Source organism: Triplophysa dalaica, chromosome 9, assembly GCF_015846415.1.
Source record: "Triplophysa dalaica isolate WHDGS20190420 chromosome 9, ASM1584641v1, whole genome shotgun sequence".
NCBI classification, from domain to species: domain Eukaryota; kingdom Metazoa; phylum Chordata; class Actinopteri; order Cypriniformes; family Nemacheilidae; genus Triplophysa; species Triplophysa dalaica.
In genome coordinates, this window is record NC_079550.1 from 12,031,070 (window position 1) to 12,046,436 (window position 15,367).

Genomic DNA, 15,367 nt, shown 5'->3' on the forward strand with positions numbered 1-15,367 from the left:
TATTAGTATATGAAGGAAATACCTATGATATTTATAGTATAGCTGGTGGAGTTTGTTATTAAATGTTATTATGTAACAGGACAGGTGGATTCATCACCCATGTGCTCTAGATATACAGTAGGTGGCGGTAATACTCCTAAAGAGTGAACGGCCATTGAACCAAAAGAAGAAGACAGGTAGGGCGTGCGTGTGTGAATGGGAGAGAAGGACTATATGGGGAGTTGGATAGTCACACTCCGGAACAGAGGGTGGCGGTAATACACCAAAACATGTGATCCTAACGGCCGTAAAACAAGAAGAATTTCTTTAATATAATACTTCCAACGTTAAACGGCCTTTCTAAACCCACAGCCATCCATTAAAGAATACAAGCACCTGGAGTCCTTTCCTGCGTTAGCATTAGCCGTTACGCTTTGTGGCTAAATGTTGTAGGCTTTCCATCTAGTGGTTTGTTGGTTAGGGTTAGGTTCCAGTTTCTGAAATACCAATCGCACATAACTCTCATTTCTTCTTTCTTATGGGTAACGTATTCCTTATGGGTCACGTTCTTTGTGAGCATTCGCACAATCTCAAGTCTGGGTTGTAGTGGTTCGGTTGTAAACAAGGAGACACAGCAACAAAAGGTAAGACGTGAATTAACCTCAGTTTTACTTTTGGTTTCGTCATGAACAGTTTTATAATGATTCAATATAGGTGTTGCTCTTGCTTTTTCAATGTTCGTTGTCTAAACTGACTAGATCTAAGCATCTAACAACACTATTTATTTATGCATGTTTACAGTGTCATAGATACCTGGTATTAATATATATCAACTGCGTAACTTACAACCATGCCCTTGTGGTCTTATTATAGTACATGTGTAGTAAGTGACCATGTTTCTTAATAGTGTTTACAACAAATATCATTGTTATATTACGTTTTTACTTTAGTAACTTGGATAATGTGGTTAAATAATTGTCACAATAGTTGTACTACAGATAAAGTGAGTCAACAGAGCTAACAGTTAATTGTACTCCATGCAAATAGACACTCCGAAACAATTATTGTCACTATGAACGGTGGTTAATTTTCGTAAGGGATGAGTGATTCTATTGGCCAATTCTGTTAAAACCAATTTTAGTTTCTTGACTTCAAATTTAAAGTGCTATTTCAGAGGCAAATCAAAATGTCCCCATGTTTTACTCGCCCTCAAGGCATCCTAACTGAACATGTTTTTCTTCTATAAGAATATTGCAGTTGAAGTTATAATACCACTTATCCTTTTACTTCCAGTAGAAGTAATACAAGCAAGTAGTACAAGCAGTAAAATAGGAATGAATGAGCGTGGACTTTTGAAGCCCCCAAAAGTGCATCCTTCGATCAAAGAACTGCTCGACATTCTCGAGAAGGCTCCGTGGTGTTAATTTTTCTCCGCCCTGATATAACTTGTGAAATAATAAGGATATTCGTTAAAAGAATAAATCAATTTTCTTTGACAACAGGTTTAAAACAGCCTTCTTGCAGTTGGACCGTTTTTTAACTCACAAGGCAGACTTTACAACTGTTCAGAATTTTTCAAGAATTACAATATTCCTGTATCTGCTGAGAAATATGCTGTTGTTTGAATGCTATTCCTTCTCATGTGTCTTTTCTTTTTAAAGGCACCACATTTCCATGGCCAACTACATATTCTCTTTCTTTAACTGACACAATCGTTGGAAGTGTGTGCTTTTCTATAGACCAACAAAAGAATAACTATAAAATCAAAGCTCTCTTTCAGGAAGAGTTGACAACGATACCTTATATAATACCATATTGGAATAATATTGTGGAGAATATATATTGGGAGAAAGTATGGACTTTCCCTCATAAGTATCTTCTTACCACTGAAAGAAAAGAAATAACATTTAATCCGATTCATAAATGTTACCTGACTAAAGCCTTTCTCAGGAAATATAAGTCAGACATTGAAGTGCACTGTAGTTTTTGTCAGTCTGACGAAGAAGAGTTCTTCATTCATTTGTTTTGGCAATGCACCTACTCCAAAAAATTTGGTCAGACTTTCTAGTGTTTATCCAATCTTATTTTGTATTTTGTTTTAAAGATGCTTTCTTTGGATTGTTTGACTTCAAAAGAAAATACAAGAGAATTATACATAATTCATTTATGTCTTTTGTTATCTAAATTTCACATTCGTAAACAAAAGTTAAATGGCTCGAAACCTTTATTTTCTTTGTTCAAAATTGACAGAAACAATCCGAAGTTCTACTAATTTGAAAGCACTGAAAACTGTATTCATTCAACCCTAACTGCTTGGAAGTAAAAGGATACGTTGAGGGTGAGTAATACATGAGGACATTTTTATTTGCCAGTGAAATAGCCCTTTAATTTTTACTTTTAGGTGATAATCCAGTAAAGGTCTGACCGAGCAACAGGGAGTGAAGACATTTTTTCCGTTATTTACTGACTGTGGATATGAAAGGGTTTGTATCCAAAAAAATCCTGTTTCCAATAATAACACACTGACTTATACTGGAACTGTTGTGTTTAAGGAACAGTTCACCCAAAAATAAAAATCCTCTCGTCATTTACTCGCCCGAAAGTTGTTCCGAATGGGCTAGTTGCACGAAGCCGCCATATTAGATTTTCGATCAGCGAGTGTTGGCGGGCTTATTTCCGGTAGTATTACACTGTATGGGAAAGAAGGATTTTTGGCCGGCAAATATGATCGCTTTTTTTAGAGTTTACATTTGTCACTTAACTTGAAACGGTAAAAGTACATCGCAAGATATGTTACAATGTCAAGACAGACTTAAAGTACATTATAACTATGGAAAGTATGTGGAGTTTATCATGTGTTATCATCTCGGGACTCTTAAATTTTAACCACAAATAGGCAAGTATTATAACATTACAATCAATGTTGGATTGTTCATTAGACGATGCAATCCATTTTGTAAGGTTATTTAACAAGGTGTTGTGCATCTGTCATAAAGCAATAAGACTACCATTATAGTGCATTCAACACTCGCAGACCTCATCATGTGTTATAGATTATTATACACGCACAAGTTATAACCACAAATAGATGTGTATCATAAATAATAACAACAACAGTTACAATATATTTTAACACAGCATAATGTACTATTAGGCTGTATATAAGGCATCATGAAAACCTTTATAAGAATACAGACTTCATAGAAAGTATTACCAACTTATCTACTAGCAGTGTGATCAGTGAATACGAGATTTCTGTTGTTTGCATAAAGATGATGATGATATGGGGAGAAACGCGAGGAGTTTCACAGACAGGTATACAACATCATCTGCCTTTTTTTGCTGTGATATCAAGTAGTGTTGGCTTAAGGAGATACTCAGAAACGTACAGAGGATTTTCTGTCATATCACTGATTTATCAGTTTATTCATTATTATTTATAAAACACTCGGCCAAACATCCTACTTTGCCCATACTGTGTTACAACTGGAAAAAAGCCCACCCACAAAATCTTAGATGGCGGCTTCGTGCATCTAGCCTATCTGTATAAATGTCTTTGTTCTGTTGAACACACAAGAATATATTTAAAGAATGTAGGAAAGTAAACAGCCCTGGGGCGCTTTTGGCTACCATTGTCATTTTTCTTTCTTACTATGGTAGTCAATGGTGGCCAAGAACTGTTTGTTTACACACATTACTTTCAATATCTTGTTTCACTCATTTGTAAGTCTCTTTGGATAAAAGCGTCTGCTAAAATGTAATGTAATGTAAATATTATCTCTCTCTGTAGAAAAAAAAATATATATAGAGAGATTTGGAACAAATCAAGGGTGAGTCAAATGACAATGTAATTTAAATTTTTTGGTTAACTGTTCCTTTAACTACACTCTACAGCTCTAATGGTCAACATTTCTGCGTTTTATTTTTGTATATAATTTAGAATTTTCAGGCAACCGACAAAATCCGAACCTGATGTCAATGTTCCAGTCATTGAAGAAGGTATTATCAGGATGCAATAAGAAGTAATGTCAACATTTTTATATTTATCAAACAATTTTGAGAATGTATTTCTGTTTCCTTTTAGGGGCAGTAGCCACTGCGGAAGATCCATCAGCAATCACAACTATTCAGTCTGCTTCCACGTTCTCCACCGAGCAGCCGATGAAATATCTGTTCAAGACCGAGGGAGCTGGGGGGCAGGTAGGGAAAATGTACCCTCCCACAGAGCAGGTAGGGGATCAGGGAGGGTTTAAACACCCATGACCTGTTTACATCCATCTCAGGTGATAAGATCACAAGTTGTCAGCAGTCAGATCATCATCATCTGCTATTGGCTTGAATGAGTTTTCTGGGAAAATTGTGTACAGATTTTGTAGAGGAGATGTCTGATTTTATTACTTCATTGATACGTCACTTGTTCCTGCATGTTGATAAAGAGCAGTATTAGAGGTCAACCGATATGCCAAAATCGATTATTACAGGTCAGGTAGACCTGTATCATTAATCGATATTTTGAACCGAAATACATGTCTGGTGTAAAAAATTAGAATTCATATTAAAATTAAGAACAACACAGGCTCTGAAACATTTTAAACATTTTTAATTCTGACTCTGAGAAATATTAATTACAACAAGCAACACCGTAAACACCAACAAGCAAAAATAATTTTACTAGGTTAGTTAAAGCCTATTGCTTAAGTGTATAGTCGCAAGGACGTGTGTGTATCTGAACATTTATGTGAAATAAACAAGTTGCGAAAAATAACTCGATTTGACACTTGTTGCAAGGCAGCAGCATGAAAGTCGGAGGCTGTGGATGAGAGCGCATTGACTGAAGACCGAAGATTCAAGTTCTTTATGCTTAAAAATGGCTTATATTTCTGAAATGGTATGACTTAAAATGACGTGCAAGATGCCAGCTTGGTCAACTGCCCGAAACGCAGTTGCCGTGTGCAGCTCGCTTGCAGAGCAAAATCATTTATACCATCGATGCGAATTCAATCTACATGCTAATATTGCGTATATTCTGCGGAACCTGCAGGAAGCCCGCAATGCTGCGCCGTATTTAGCAAATTCAGTGTAGTGGAATGTGATTTATTGCAACGTCTGATGCTGCCTTAACTCAGACTGCGTCCGAATACCCACACTTGCGGTCTTAGCCAATTGTGACAAGTGCACTCGACAGGAAGGAAGAGCGAAAGTGTGTCCAATGTCTTAAAAATGCTAAAGGGCAGTGCGCTTAACGCACACTAAACCCACACTAGCTTGAATACCGCTTCGGATTGGTATTAAGGCTAAGCTATAACCCATCATGCATCATGTTCTGGATATGATTCATGAGACTTTTTTTCTTGTGGGTCTCGCAAGAGGTTGCGGAAATCTTTCCAGTGTATGTTATACTACTTTTTAAGGTTATATCTTGATTTATTCTATGTTTGGCTAACATGTTTTTTCTTTTTTTGGGGGGGTCTCAAAGACAGTTGCTTTGATACAATACAAATAAAGAGCTATAAAAATAAATTTGAGTTGACTATATAATTAAATATTACATATAATTTCGTAGTAAAACCTAGTGTTAAATATTTTATTGGTGAAAACTCCAGAGTTACTGCTTTTTATCTCACAATTAGAAAAAACAAATATATTTACGTTATATGTTTGCAATTGCTAAGTTCCTCTATTCTCCGAGTTGATTGATCGGACTCGTGACACCCAGCAAATCAGATGTGCGGTGGGCAGCCATTACTCTAGGCAACAGACTAGAGTGACATGTTACTACGGCTCTCACTCTCTGCATCAGAGGCAAATAGCGCATTTCCAAATTAAATTACTTTATCGGCAAATCGCCTTTTAAAACGACCGATGTCGATTATCGTCAAAATGCTTAATATCGATGTCGCTAATGGCCCAGTTCGATAATTGGTCAACCCATATGCAGTATCACTTATAATAGCACACAGTATCTCCAACATTTTCACTTTTTAAACGCGCCACAAACCAGTGCTTCGCTTATTACTTTTTGAGAATTTTTATTTTAGGATGGCCCATTCTTTTAGCATTGAATGTCCAATGTTGTCATACGCGTTTATAAAGTATAAAACAACCCAAATTTAGGCCTTTTGTGATATTTAATTTAAATTAGGAAAGAAGTGCGATTCATAAATATGACATTGCATAACAAAAATGTATCCTCTTAATTTTTTTCAGGTTACATATCGAGTAATCCAAGTTGAAGATGGGCAGCTTGAAGCTCAAACAGATGGTGCAGGAGCAGTTAGTGTAGTGACTGGGTTTCCTGCCACAACACAACCTGTTACACAGGTGGATACAGACTTTTACACCTGACATATATAAGTCCCTTAGTGTCTATTTCCCTAATGTTGTTCTCTTGGTATGTGTTTTAGGCTGTGTTTTCTCAGTCAGAGGGCTTAGAAGGAGATGGCACTGAAACCCATTACACTTACTACCCTGCTACTATCTCTGATGCTTTAGCAGGCACTATGGTGACTGGTGTTCAAGCTTCAGATGCACTCCTCAGTCAGAGTTCCCCTGCAGGTACATTGTCATCAGTACATAAATTATGTATGGCATGAATTCTTTTTATGAGTGAATGCACCACAAGAAACAGGCTTGTGTTTGTTTTTCTTCCTCCTACTTTAGGTCAGTTGTATGTCATGATGTCACAGCAAGAGGTCCTTACTGGAGGCAACCAGAGGTCTATTGCACCCAGTACACAACCTTATAATGCGTAATGTTGCCTTTTCCAGCCTCTCAAATGCACTGATTCATAAACCGCATCTGTTTTGTACATAAAGAATACATCCATTTTATTATTAACCCAGTTATCAGCAGGCCCGTGTGTAATCTACGGCCGCAAAACTTAATTGAAACCCCTGCAGAATTCTGTGAAATTGCATGTCCATCTAATAACTGTTTTGGCTAAATTTGCCTTTAAGATACCAAATATTTTATTTATTTATAGTTGGTTCCAACTAGACAGTTCGTTCAATGCCTTATTTGGAATTCGATACAAACTTTGTATACTTTTAGTCAGCTATTGTAAAATAAGTTCATACGCCAGTTTGTAGTACCAAAGAATAAAAACAGTTGTTATAATGTAATTTTGAACTTTTACAGCAAGACAGATGGGCCTAGAACCTCAAGAGATGACAAAAGACGATCTCAGCATAATGAAGGTAATTATTATATAGGGATTTTTTGGGGGAGGGGATTGATAATTACATTTAGGTTATCGGTTTGTAATCATCAGTAATTATTTCCGTATAAAGTTGAACGACGGCGCAGAGATCAAATTAATAACTGGATTGTTCAGCTTTCAAAAACAATCCCAGACTGCACCATGGATTCAACTAAAACAGGACAGGTATGGTTTAATTTGTATGTATTCATATAATTGTCAGCATTGAGCATTTGATGTTTATGATTTGTATGGTATTTTACAGAGTAAAGGTGGGATTCTATCAAAGGCCTGTGATTACATTCATGACCTGCGACAAAGTAACAGCCGGTTAGGAGATGAAATAAACAACATTGAGAGTTTGAGAATGGATAACCAGCTATTTCGACAAGAGGTAGTTATATACTATATCTATCGATGTCTTTATTCGTATCCGTCCCTATCTTTTTTGCCCTCTTCTCAGGTCATGTTTTTAATTGATTATTTTGTTGCTTTGTCATTTTTTACAAAAGGTGGAAGATTGGAAATCTAAGAATCAAATTCTAAGGAAACATCTCCAGCAGCATGGCATAGTCACAGCAACAAGTGCAGATCCCCATTGAAGAATTATAAAGATTAAAAAAATAATAAGAACTTCTGAAGAAAACATGGCTGCATTTTCTGCAGTTGTTTGTAGATGGCATCATAACAAGTTAATCAATATGTAATGCAAGACTTTCTACCCAACAATATTTTGTTAACACAACAAGATCCTCGGTCAGGATCTTGCCTTATGTACATTATATTTTTTTATATTTTTTTCACACATGAATGTAGTTTAGTTTTGTGTCATGTATTATGAGAGCTTGTTTATTCTATATATGTGTTATGAACGCATTTTTATGTTTGATAATTTTCACGAATGTTGACAATTTAATTTTCTAATTAATTAGTAATTTCAAGTAACGGACTTTTAAATGTTATCACTCATGTTACAGTGTTAAAGTAGCTATGAAGACTGCCAAAATAAAAAATTGTATTCCCTTACTCTAGTTTAATAATTTTTTGTCTTTCGACATTTACAAATTTACAGAGATTTCAGTTTCTCAATATGCGTTCTTCAGAGGTCTTGTGTTCTCCTGTTCTTTCTCTACGTCATCACTAACCTTCAAAGTCTTTTCCAATCCTCACGAACAGTGAACACATCATAAAGTACCCGGGTGTGTTATCAATATCAAGATGCATCCAATGCAGCCTTGCTCGCATACGGAACCCACTCGAAGTCCAAGAAGTAACTGAGGCGTGTCCGTTCTTTTTTGTGTGTTATAATGGCCGTGCCTCGTTTCGGAAGGCTGCGTACTCCGGAGGTCTCATTTGAAGCCTGATACGTCATCGCGGCGGTCTCGTCTCATAAACGCAGGTAGGACGTTACGTATGGCTCCTTTCTAATGCGACATGCTTTCACGAGAATTCAGAGGACACGTAAGGTGTTCCTTCTCTGCTCGAGATAACCCACAATTATTTGCGTCGACCAACGTCTGTCATTCGAATAAACTGCAGCTGCTGCACCTTCAATAAAATATGTGGCGTTTAAATGTTAACAGTTTACACATTTGTGTCACGCTTTTTGAATCGTAGAAGGCCGATGTGATTGTTTAGTGATTTAAAAACGTTTTTTTCAGTTAGGCAGAAAATGGTTTATTTGTTCAACTCTTTTGGCATTGTTAAGGTTAGGCGTAACCAACTGTTTACGTCTCAAAAATCATTTGAATTTATTTGACAGGTGTGCGAGTGCAACGTGTTGTCATAGCAACGTGATACTTCCTTTTCCGCCGGAATGTCCTACGAAGGACGTCTCCTCGATACCGCATCCTTTTAGACTGAGGGGGGTGATCACTCTGGAGGACACAAGGACGGAGCCTTACGAAACGAGACACAGCTAACGTTAATGTTTTATTTTTAAAAGGCATCAGCAAATTTGGCATATGGCGCTCTCATACAAAACAAGCGACACACATATTAATCAAATTTGATCCGCGTTGAATGGTCTGCAGACGCTTTTTTTACGCAAGTCCGTTATTGCGCTCTTGGAATTGAGAAACTGACATTTGCTTACTGAAACGCCCACTGTTATGACACATCGGTGCGCTTATAGTTTTTCTTAAAGAGACACGGCCCTATTTTCAGTTTTCTTGAAACGAAATTATGAGCGTGTCTCTTTAAGGATTTGCAGCGCTTCCGCTGACGCGTTTCACTTCAAGGTTGTAACTGTTATTACTTGCACTATGGACTTTCATCAAACTCGGTGAATGGTAAATTGTGTTGAGCTGTTACAAACGATAAAGCAGAGAAATGATTTGCATCCTGTTGGTTGCAGGGCACGGCACGGTTTTAGAAACACAAATCAAGGTAAACATTAATGTCCCTTGATACGCAATAAACTCTTAAAATGTGTGCATACAGTATATTTGCAACTTGTAAGCGCTAATGTGAAACCTTAATGTCTCAGGGTAATCTAGAAATGTGTATATGCACTGTAGAAAGCTTGTTACATGATTCATTTGTTAATCGAGTCAATACAGCTTGACTTAAATATGTACCTATTTTACAAGAGTGACGTCACAGGCCTGTATGCTCATCTGAGCGGTGTGCCCAAAGCTCTTTTACCTGGAGTGGGTGGAAAGAAAATCTTGGATTTCTGGTGGGAAACAGTCAACACGTGAGTTATTATTTTTCTTTGTTTGCACTTGGACAGGGATTATAAAAGGGCTTTTTTATGCACACACAGGGTAACATCATCTTTTCTTTTAGGCGTCAGCTCTTCAATGAAGTCTATTTGGTCACAAATGCTGATAAGTAAGTGATTTTGCTTTCAATTGTACACCACATGTTGTGGATTTTGCATTAATCTGAAATACTAATGACGTCCCATAAATGTCTACGGAGGTTAACTTGCAGTCCTGACCTGTACAAACTGCACTTACTTTAGATTCAAGCATTATGAACGGTGGGCTACAGCAAATGACTTTCCAGTGGAGAATGTTGTGAACGATGGGAGCACAACTCTTGATGACAGACTCGGTGCTGTCGCGGACCTTGAGCTGGCCATCCGAAGCCGCCAGCTACAAGATGACATCATGGTGGTATGATGCCACTTAATACTACAAATATCTATTTTCTTGTCTTTTATTTGATTTGAGTAACTTCAATGGCATGGTATTTTCACGTTTGCAGATTGCAGGAGACATGCTTTGTGCTGATCAGAATTTTGACATTGCACAAGTCATTCGCTTTTTCAGGTCCAAGGTGAGAGGAATTCATTGTTGATTCTTTTGGGTGAGATGTCATATACAATCATCCAAACAGGTTTATACTGATCAGCTTTTGGCTGGAATTTACATGCTTATACATGCTTTACATATTTATATGGAAGAACTTAGAAAATATGCTTCCAAGGCTTCTTCAGAGTGATGCCTTAAAATAAGATTTTTTTATTCTCCCGAATTTCAATTAAAATAAAAAGTGCCATTTCTTTCTTATATTTTATTGTATAAAATCATATATTTTCTCTTCAAAAATCTTTTTATGAAATAGAGAAGGTCTTTAGATGTGAAAGGTTCTTCATGGAAACATTCAGACAAAAATGGTTCTTCAATGGCATGCTTTGCCTTTTTTTAAGAGGGTTGCTGACTTGTTATACTCCATGTATACAGTTACATATTCAATAACATTTGTTTATACTCCAGTTTTTCATGCTTATGTCTGTTTGTACTCATTTACTTCACTTGCTTATTCATTTTTCTAGCCTGGAGAACTTGCAATATATTATGAACTGGAGTCCGGAGAGAAGAGCAACTCCAGAGGAATTGTTGAAGTGTGTCCGGACACTCATCGGTGAGATGACAAATCATTGTTTTTGTGGATTGGAAAAATATGTATTGTTCAGTGACTTTTTAGCAATATTTACTAAAGGGATTTCCCTTCTCAAACTGTGTGCTACCAGAGTCATGCTCTTTCTTGAGAAGCCTCAGGAGGGCCTCACTGCATCAAGGCTGGCCAGCGTTGTCTTCTACTGTCTGCGCAAGGAGTCTTTACCATACATCTCTGAATTCCTCTACGATCACCCAGATGTATTAGACAGAACATTTGGAAAGTTTTGGGTCAGTTTGAATTGTGTATTATATTTATGCCTAATATATTCATGAACATGTGTGCCTGGAATAGATTTGCAATTGTTTTTCTGTTTAACATGGCTTTTATTTGAGTTTCACCTCTGAAGTGTTATGATTGTAGGAATGGCTGATAAACGAGGAGAAAGTGCCTGTTTATGGGATGAAGCTGCCAACAGGATTTCAACTAATTGGTCAAGTGGTGGGTTCAAATTCTTATTATTATTTACCTTAATCTTATTTTTTAATATGAAATAAAAATCCTTAAGGGATGTATGTTATACAGGGTCTGTCTGATTACACAAAATGGCTTGCTCACTATTCTTCAAAGCAACAGTTGTCCCCATCTAAACCTATTACTTGCCGCTCATATGCCAGGTAGTACCCACAACAACTCAATTAAAAAGCAACAAAAGTGACCTTCCTCTTTTTCATTAAACACACACGTATTCCCTCCACACATATGCATTCCCTCCCTGTTTGTTGATTTACAGGGTTGGACTCATGGGGAACCCATCCGATGGTTTCAATGGAAAAACCATTGCCATGACCATTGCCAACTTTTGGGCTGAAGTCACGCTCATGGAGAGTCAAACTCTGGTAAATAAGAATCGATTGAGGTACATATTCTTGGATATTAGGAAGACATCAATTTACTTACTTTGATGTTTTTTAAGGTCCTTCTACCTCATCCTCTGAATGACCCAACAGAGTTCGGAAGCTTGCAGGACCTTTTCCGAATCAGCCGCAAAGAGGGGTTTGTTCAGTCATTAGTTATTACTTTGGTTCTCATTGTTTTATATTTGTGCATGTATAGGAATTAAAAAAAGTTGCCTTTTTATGCAATGACGTATGAGGGAGCATGTTACTTTAGAAATATTTGGTAGCATATTTAGGCATAATGCATATTAAGAAAACAGCATCCCATACACGGTACTGTAATATAACAAGTGTTTAGTGCCATTGCTGTTTGTTAAATGTGGATTTTACAATTTGTGGAATGCTGCTGTATTCTAACCATCTAAAACCTGATCTGTATGTTTATAAAGAATGTATTTCAATCTTTTATCTATATCTTCCAGGTACCTAGGAGGTCTACGACTTTTGCAAGCCACCTGCAAAAAGTTTTACCAATTCTGTTCGGAACAAGGGTGAGCGAGCTTTAATCTCTCTGTGAAGAAATTACTACTCAAGGTTAAATTAATTTATTAAGACATCTGTTTCTGCTTTCCTTTTATAATCAGCATTGCTCTGTCCAAGCAGAATTTTACCCTCAAGTATGACACAAACATTCCTCGGCAAGTGGTAAGATTACTATTGTTTGATGAGTTTTTTTTTCTAGCATTGACAAAAAAACGTGCAATCCATCAAATTCACGTAATGATCTTGATACAACGAACTCTTGTAACATATTTTTCTTTGATTACTTCCAGGGTTTAGCTGGTAGCAGGTAAGTAGGCCTGTACTTGGATATCAAACATTGGTTGTCTGGCAATTCGTTCTAAACTCATGCATGCATTTTTCATTGTATAAAATCAAGATGTTTTTTTAAATTCTAGCACTTTGTGTTTTATGTGAAGCGCAATCGTGTCAGCCACCTTGAAGTGCCTGATGAAGTTTTACAACATTACAGACAATGTATGCACATCATTCATCAATCAGTTGATTTTTTTAAGATAAATTGTTATCTTACATTAACTTTATCTTGGGTCAGGATCTTCCTAAACCAATTAGAGCTAACTTCATCCTCAATGTTGAGACGGATGAGCTCTTCATCACAGCTGGTTTACAGGACAGGGTTGTGCAGGTATTTGACATATATGATTGTGAGCCATTTGATTTACACTGTTTGAAAAATTCTTCAACCAATCTTTTTCTTGAAGGTCTATGAAGGCTTGGTTTACATGGACTTTAGCAAGCACCTTATGGATGAGCGGGGTTTTGGTATTGATTTTTTTCTACCCAGATTACAAATAAATTTTCATGATTAAAAGTATAGATTTCTCTATAATATTCTGTATTCTTTTCCCCAGGAGAGTACATTCCCTTGGATATGACTGGTCTGCCCTTATTTTGGCTGGCCTTCTTGGGTGATCCAAGTGATTCTGGACGGATTCACAGTAATGTTAGACAACGCTGGATGAATGGTGATTATTAAACGCTTCTGTTTGGGTAGTGATGATAAGCTCACAGAGCTTTTTCTTAAGCTAAAGTGTGTCTTTATTGGTCAGGGGAATCTGTTGTGGTTGAAGCTATGAAGTCGTTTGCTGACCTCACAGACCAAGCTCGGTTGGTTAATGCATCGGTCTTTAAATCCATCATTCCATTTTCATGCCATTTTCCCATCCTGAGTGAACATTTTTTTCTCATACTTTATGCAGGGCTGCTTACGAGTGTAAAGACTGGCCCAGACTTGCACAGCTCATGGATGAAAACTTTGAGCTAAGACGGTATGATCCTTATAGTCTGCTCAGTTTATCAAACTGTCAAAATTAAATGGAATTTAAGAAAAATGTCTGTTGTATCTGTTGTAATGTCTATGTGTCTGTTGTAATAAGTGCACTGTAAGTCGCTTTGGATAAAAGCGTCTGCCAAATGACTAAAATGTAAAATGTAAATGTATCTGTTGTATTTAACTGTACATCATGCGTTTGATCTGTGAAAAGAAACTTGCAATGCAATGGCAGACAACTGAGAAATATTGAATTTCAGGATATATATGGCAACGCTCATTATCCATGTGTGGCTTTCTTGTTAATGATGACAAAATATTTATTCACTTTATGCACAATTTTAAATAACAATTTGGTGCACACGCTCAACACTGGCTATAATATACTTACGTTTATACATATAACACAAATGTGTAGAGGTAGAGGTAACAATCTTTAAATGTTGACATAATCAGTTTTCATGTTATAAAGTTCAATAAGAGGTTGGTTTACAACCATAATCATGAAGTGAATGGTTTCAAATTGGAAAGAATTTTAATTGCCATTTTTTTGTCCATTAGGTCTATTTATACTGATGACTGCCTGGGCCCAGGAAATCTGAAAATGGTCAATCTTGCAAGACAGGTAAATAATTGAATACTAAAAACAGGGTGTTAACTGTGAATGGTATTTCTAACCATTTTCTTGTAATGCATTAATTAAGGATCTCTATAAGATGCAATACATTTCAATGTGTATGAAATTGTTTATGTAGTTTGGATCTGCAGTGAAGTTGCCTGGCAGTGGTGGTGCTGTGGTGGGCTTGTGTATGGAACATGGGCAACTGGTATGGCTGATCTTCTGTCTGTCGTTGTACTGATAACCCTGAGCTTTGACAGTAACAGTCAAATTGGATATGTCACAACTTTTATAAAACCCTATAGTCATAATATTTTTTGCCAGTGTTTAATATGTTTTACTTTTTGCTCCCATTCTACCACCAGGTGGAGATGAAGAAGGCTTTCCAAGAGGCGGGATGTGTGTTTTGTCTAATTGTGGCTTATGATCCATCACAGCAGGGTCATGACTTAGAACTCTGAGGAAAAGTCAATAATTTATTATTTATGGGCCAAGAAGCTGTAATTAAGCATCTGGTGGAGGAAATCACTTTTAAAAGAACTTTTCCTTGATCTGTTTCAGACTTGTATATGGCAGTTCACCAAAGTATTGTTCAGTGGTAGATTGACTGGGTCGGGCTTCAGTTGTTTTGAATAGAAATCAGAAACAATTGACTTTAGAATGGTCGCCCTTTCACTCCCATCCTGTTGTATGGTAACTTCTTAGGCATAACAAGGTTGCAGCAGAGACGATTCCTAATGTAAATTAACTCACAGTAAAAAACGACTGTACAAATTGAGGCTAGTTTATGGACCATATGCATATCCGTTATTATTGCATTTTATTATATATTTTATCAATATATATAAATGCAGCCAATAAATATTTTCCATACATTGAAGTTCATATTTCAATATAAACTATACATGCAATTACTGGTTAATTTAAGTTAATAATCTGTTACAGTAAGTAGTTTTGTAAACCTGCATCAT

At 36.7% G+C, this 15,367-nt stretch overlaps 2 protein-coding genes across 6 annotated transcripts; both read left to right on the forward strand.

Moving 5' to 3' along the window:
• Positions 1 to 207: 207 nt before the first annotated feature.
• Positions 208 to 8,203, forward strand: usf1 (upstream transcription factor 1). Of its 4 annotated transcripts, none has more exons than XM_056756309.1 (11): positions 208 to 623; positions 2,230 to 2,317; positions 3,920 to 3,978; positions 4,064 to 4,179; positions 6,187 to 6,300; positions 6,384 to 6,534; positions 6,640 to 6,727; positions 7,117 to 7,175; positions 7,269 to 7,363; positions 7,443 to 7,571; positions 7,690 to 8,203. In XM_056756309.1, the coding sequence occupies exons 4-11, from the start codon at positions 4,141 to 4,143 to the stop codon at positions 7,777 to 7,779; spliced, it is 765 nt and encodes a 254-aa protein (XP_056612287.1). In that variant the 5' UTR covers positions 208 to 623; positions 2,230 to 2,317; positions 3,920 to 3,978; positions 4,064 to 4,140; the 3' UTR covers positions 7,780 to 8,203. The 4 variants fall into 4 exon arrangements, with proteins under 4 accessions (XP_056612287.1, XP_056612285.1, XP_056612286.1 ...); XM_056756307.1 differs by lacking the exon at positions 2,230 to 2,317 and adding an exon at positions 2,381 to 2,462; XM_056756308.1 differs by lacking the exon at positions 2,230 to 2,317 and adding an exon at positions 2,381 to 2,462 and having other exon boundaries at positions 6,640 to 6,694.
• A 149-nt stretch (positions 8,204 to 8,352) lies between these two features.
• On the forward strand, positions 8,353 to 15,271 carry gkup (glucuronokinase with putative uridyl pyrophosphorylase). Of its 2 annotated transcripts, XM_056756306.1 has the most exons (23): positions 8,357 to 9,565; positions 9,769 to 9,875; positions 9,968 to 10,012; positions 10,146 to 10,299; positions 10,391 to 10,462; positions 10,962 to 11,050; positions 11,160 to 11,316; positions 11,450 to 11,527; positions 11,612 to 11,703; positions 11,820 to 11,925; positions 12,003 to 12,082; positions 12,408 to 12,476; positions 12,570 to 12,630; positions 12,759 to 12,775; positions 12,906 to 12,963; positions 13,040 to 13,132; positions 13,209 to 13,269; positions 13,359 to 13,472; positions 13,557 to 13,614; positions 13,707 to 13,775; positions 14,339 to 14,402; positions 14,533 to 14,604; positions 14,762 to 15,271. In XM_056756306.1, the coding sequence occupies exons 1-23, from the start codon at positions 9,509 to 9,511 to the stop codon at positions 14,855 to 14,857; spliced, it is 1,869 nt and encodes a 622-aa protein (XP_056612284.1). In that variant the 5' UTR covers positions 8,357 to 9,508; the 3' UTR covers positions 14,858 to 15,271. The 2 variants fall into 2 exon arrangements, 1 of the variants encoding a protein (XP_056612284.1); XR_008907445.1 differs by lacking the exons at positions 13,557 to 13,614; positions 14,762 to 15,271 and having other exon boundaries at positions 8,353 to 9,565.
• Positions 15,272 to 15,367: the final 96 nt, after the last annotated feature.

Bases quoted from the DNA above. Each gene is read 5' to 3' on its own strand.
- usf1 (XM_056756307.1), top strand. The intron at 6,301-6,383 runs GTGGATACAGAC...TATGTGTTTTAG, and splicing joins CAACACAACCTGTTACACAG to GCTGTGTTTTCTCAGTCAGA. The intron at 7,572-7,689 runs GTAGTTATATAC...TTTTTACAAAAG, and splicing joins ACCAGCTATTTCGACAAGAG to GTGGAAGATTGGAAATCTAA.
- gkup (XM_056756306.1), top strand. From the start codon at position 9,509: ATGATTTGCATCCTGTTGGTTGCAGGGCACGGCACGGTTTTAGAAACA. The intron at 13,133-13,208 runs GTATTTGACATA...TTTTTCTTGAAG, and splicing joins TACAGGACAGGGTTGTGCAG to GTCTATGAAGGCTTGGTTTA. The intron at 13,776-14,338 runs GTATGATCCTTA...TTTGTCCATTAG, and splicing joins GAAAACTTTGAGCTAAGACG to GTCTATTTATACTGATGACT.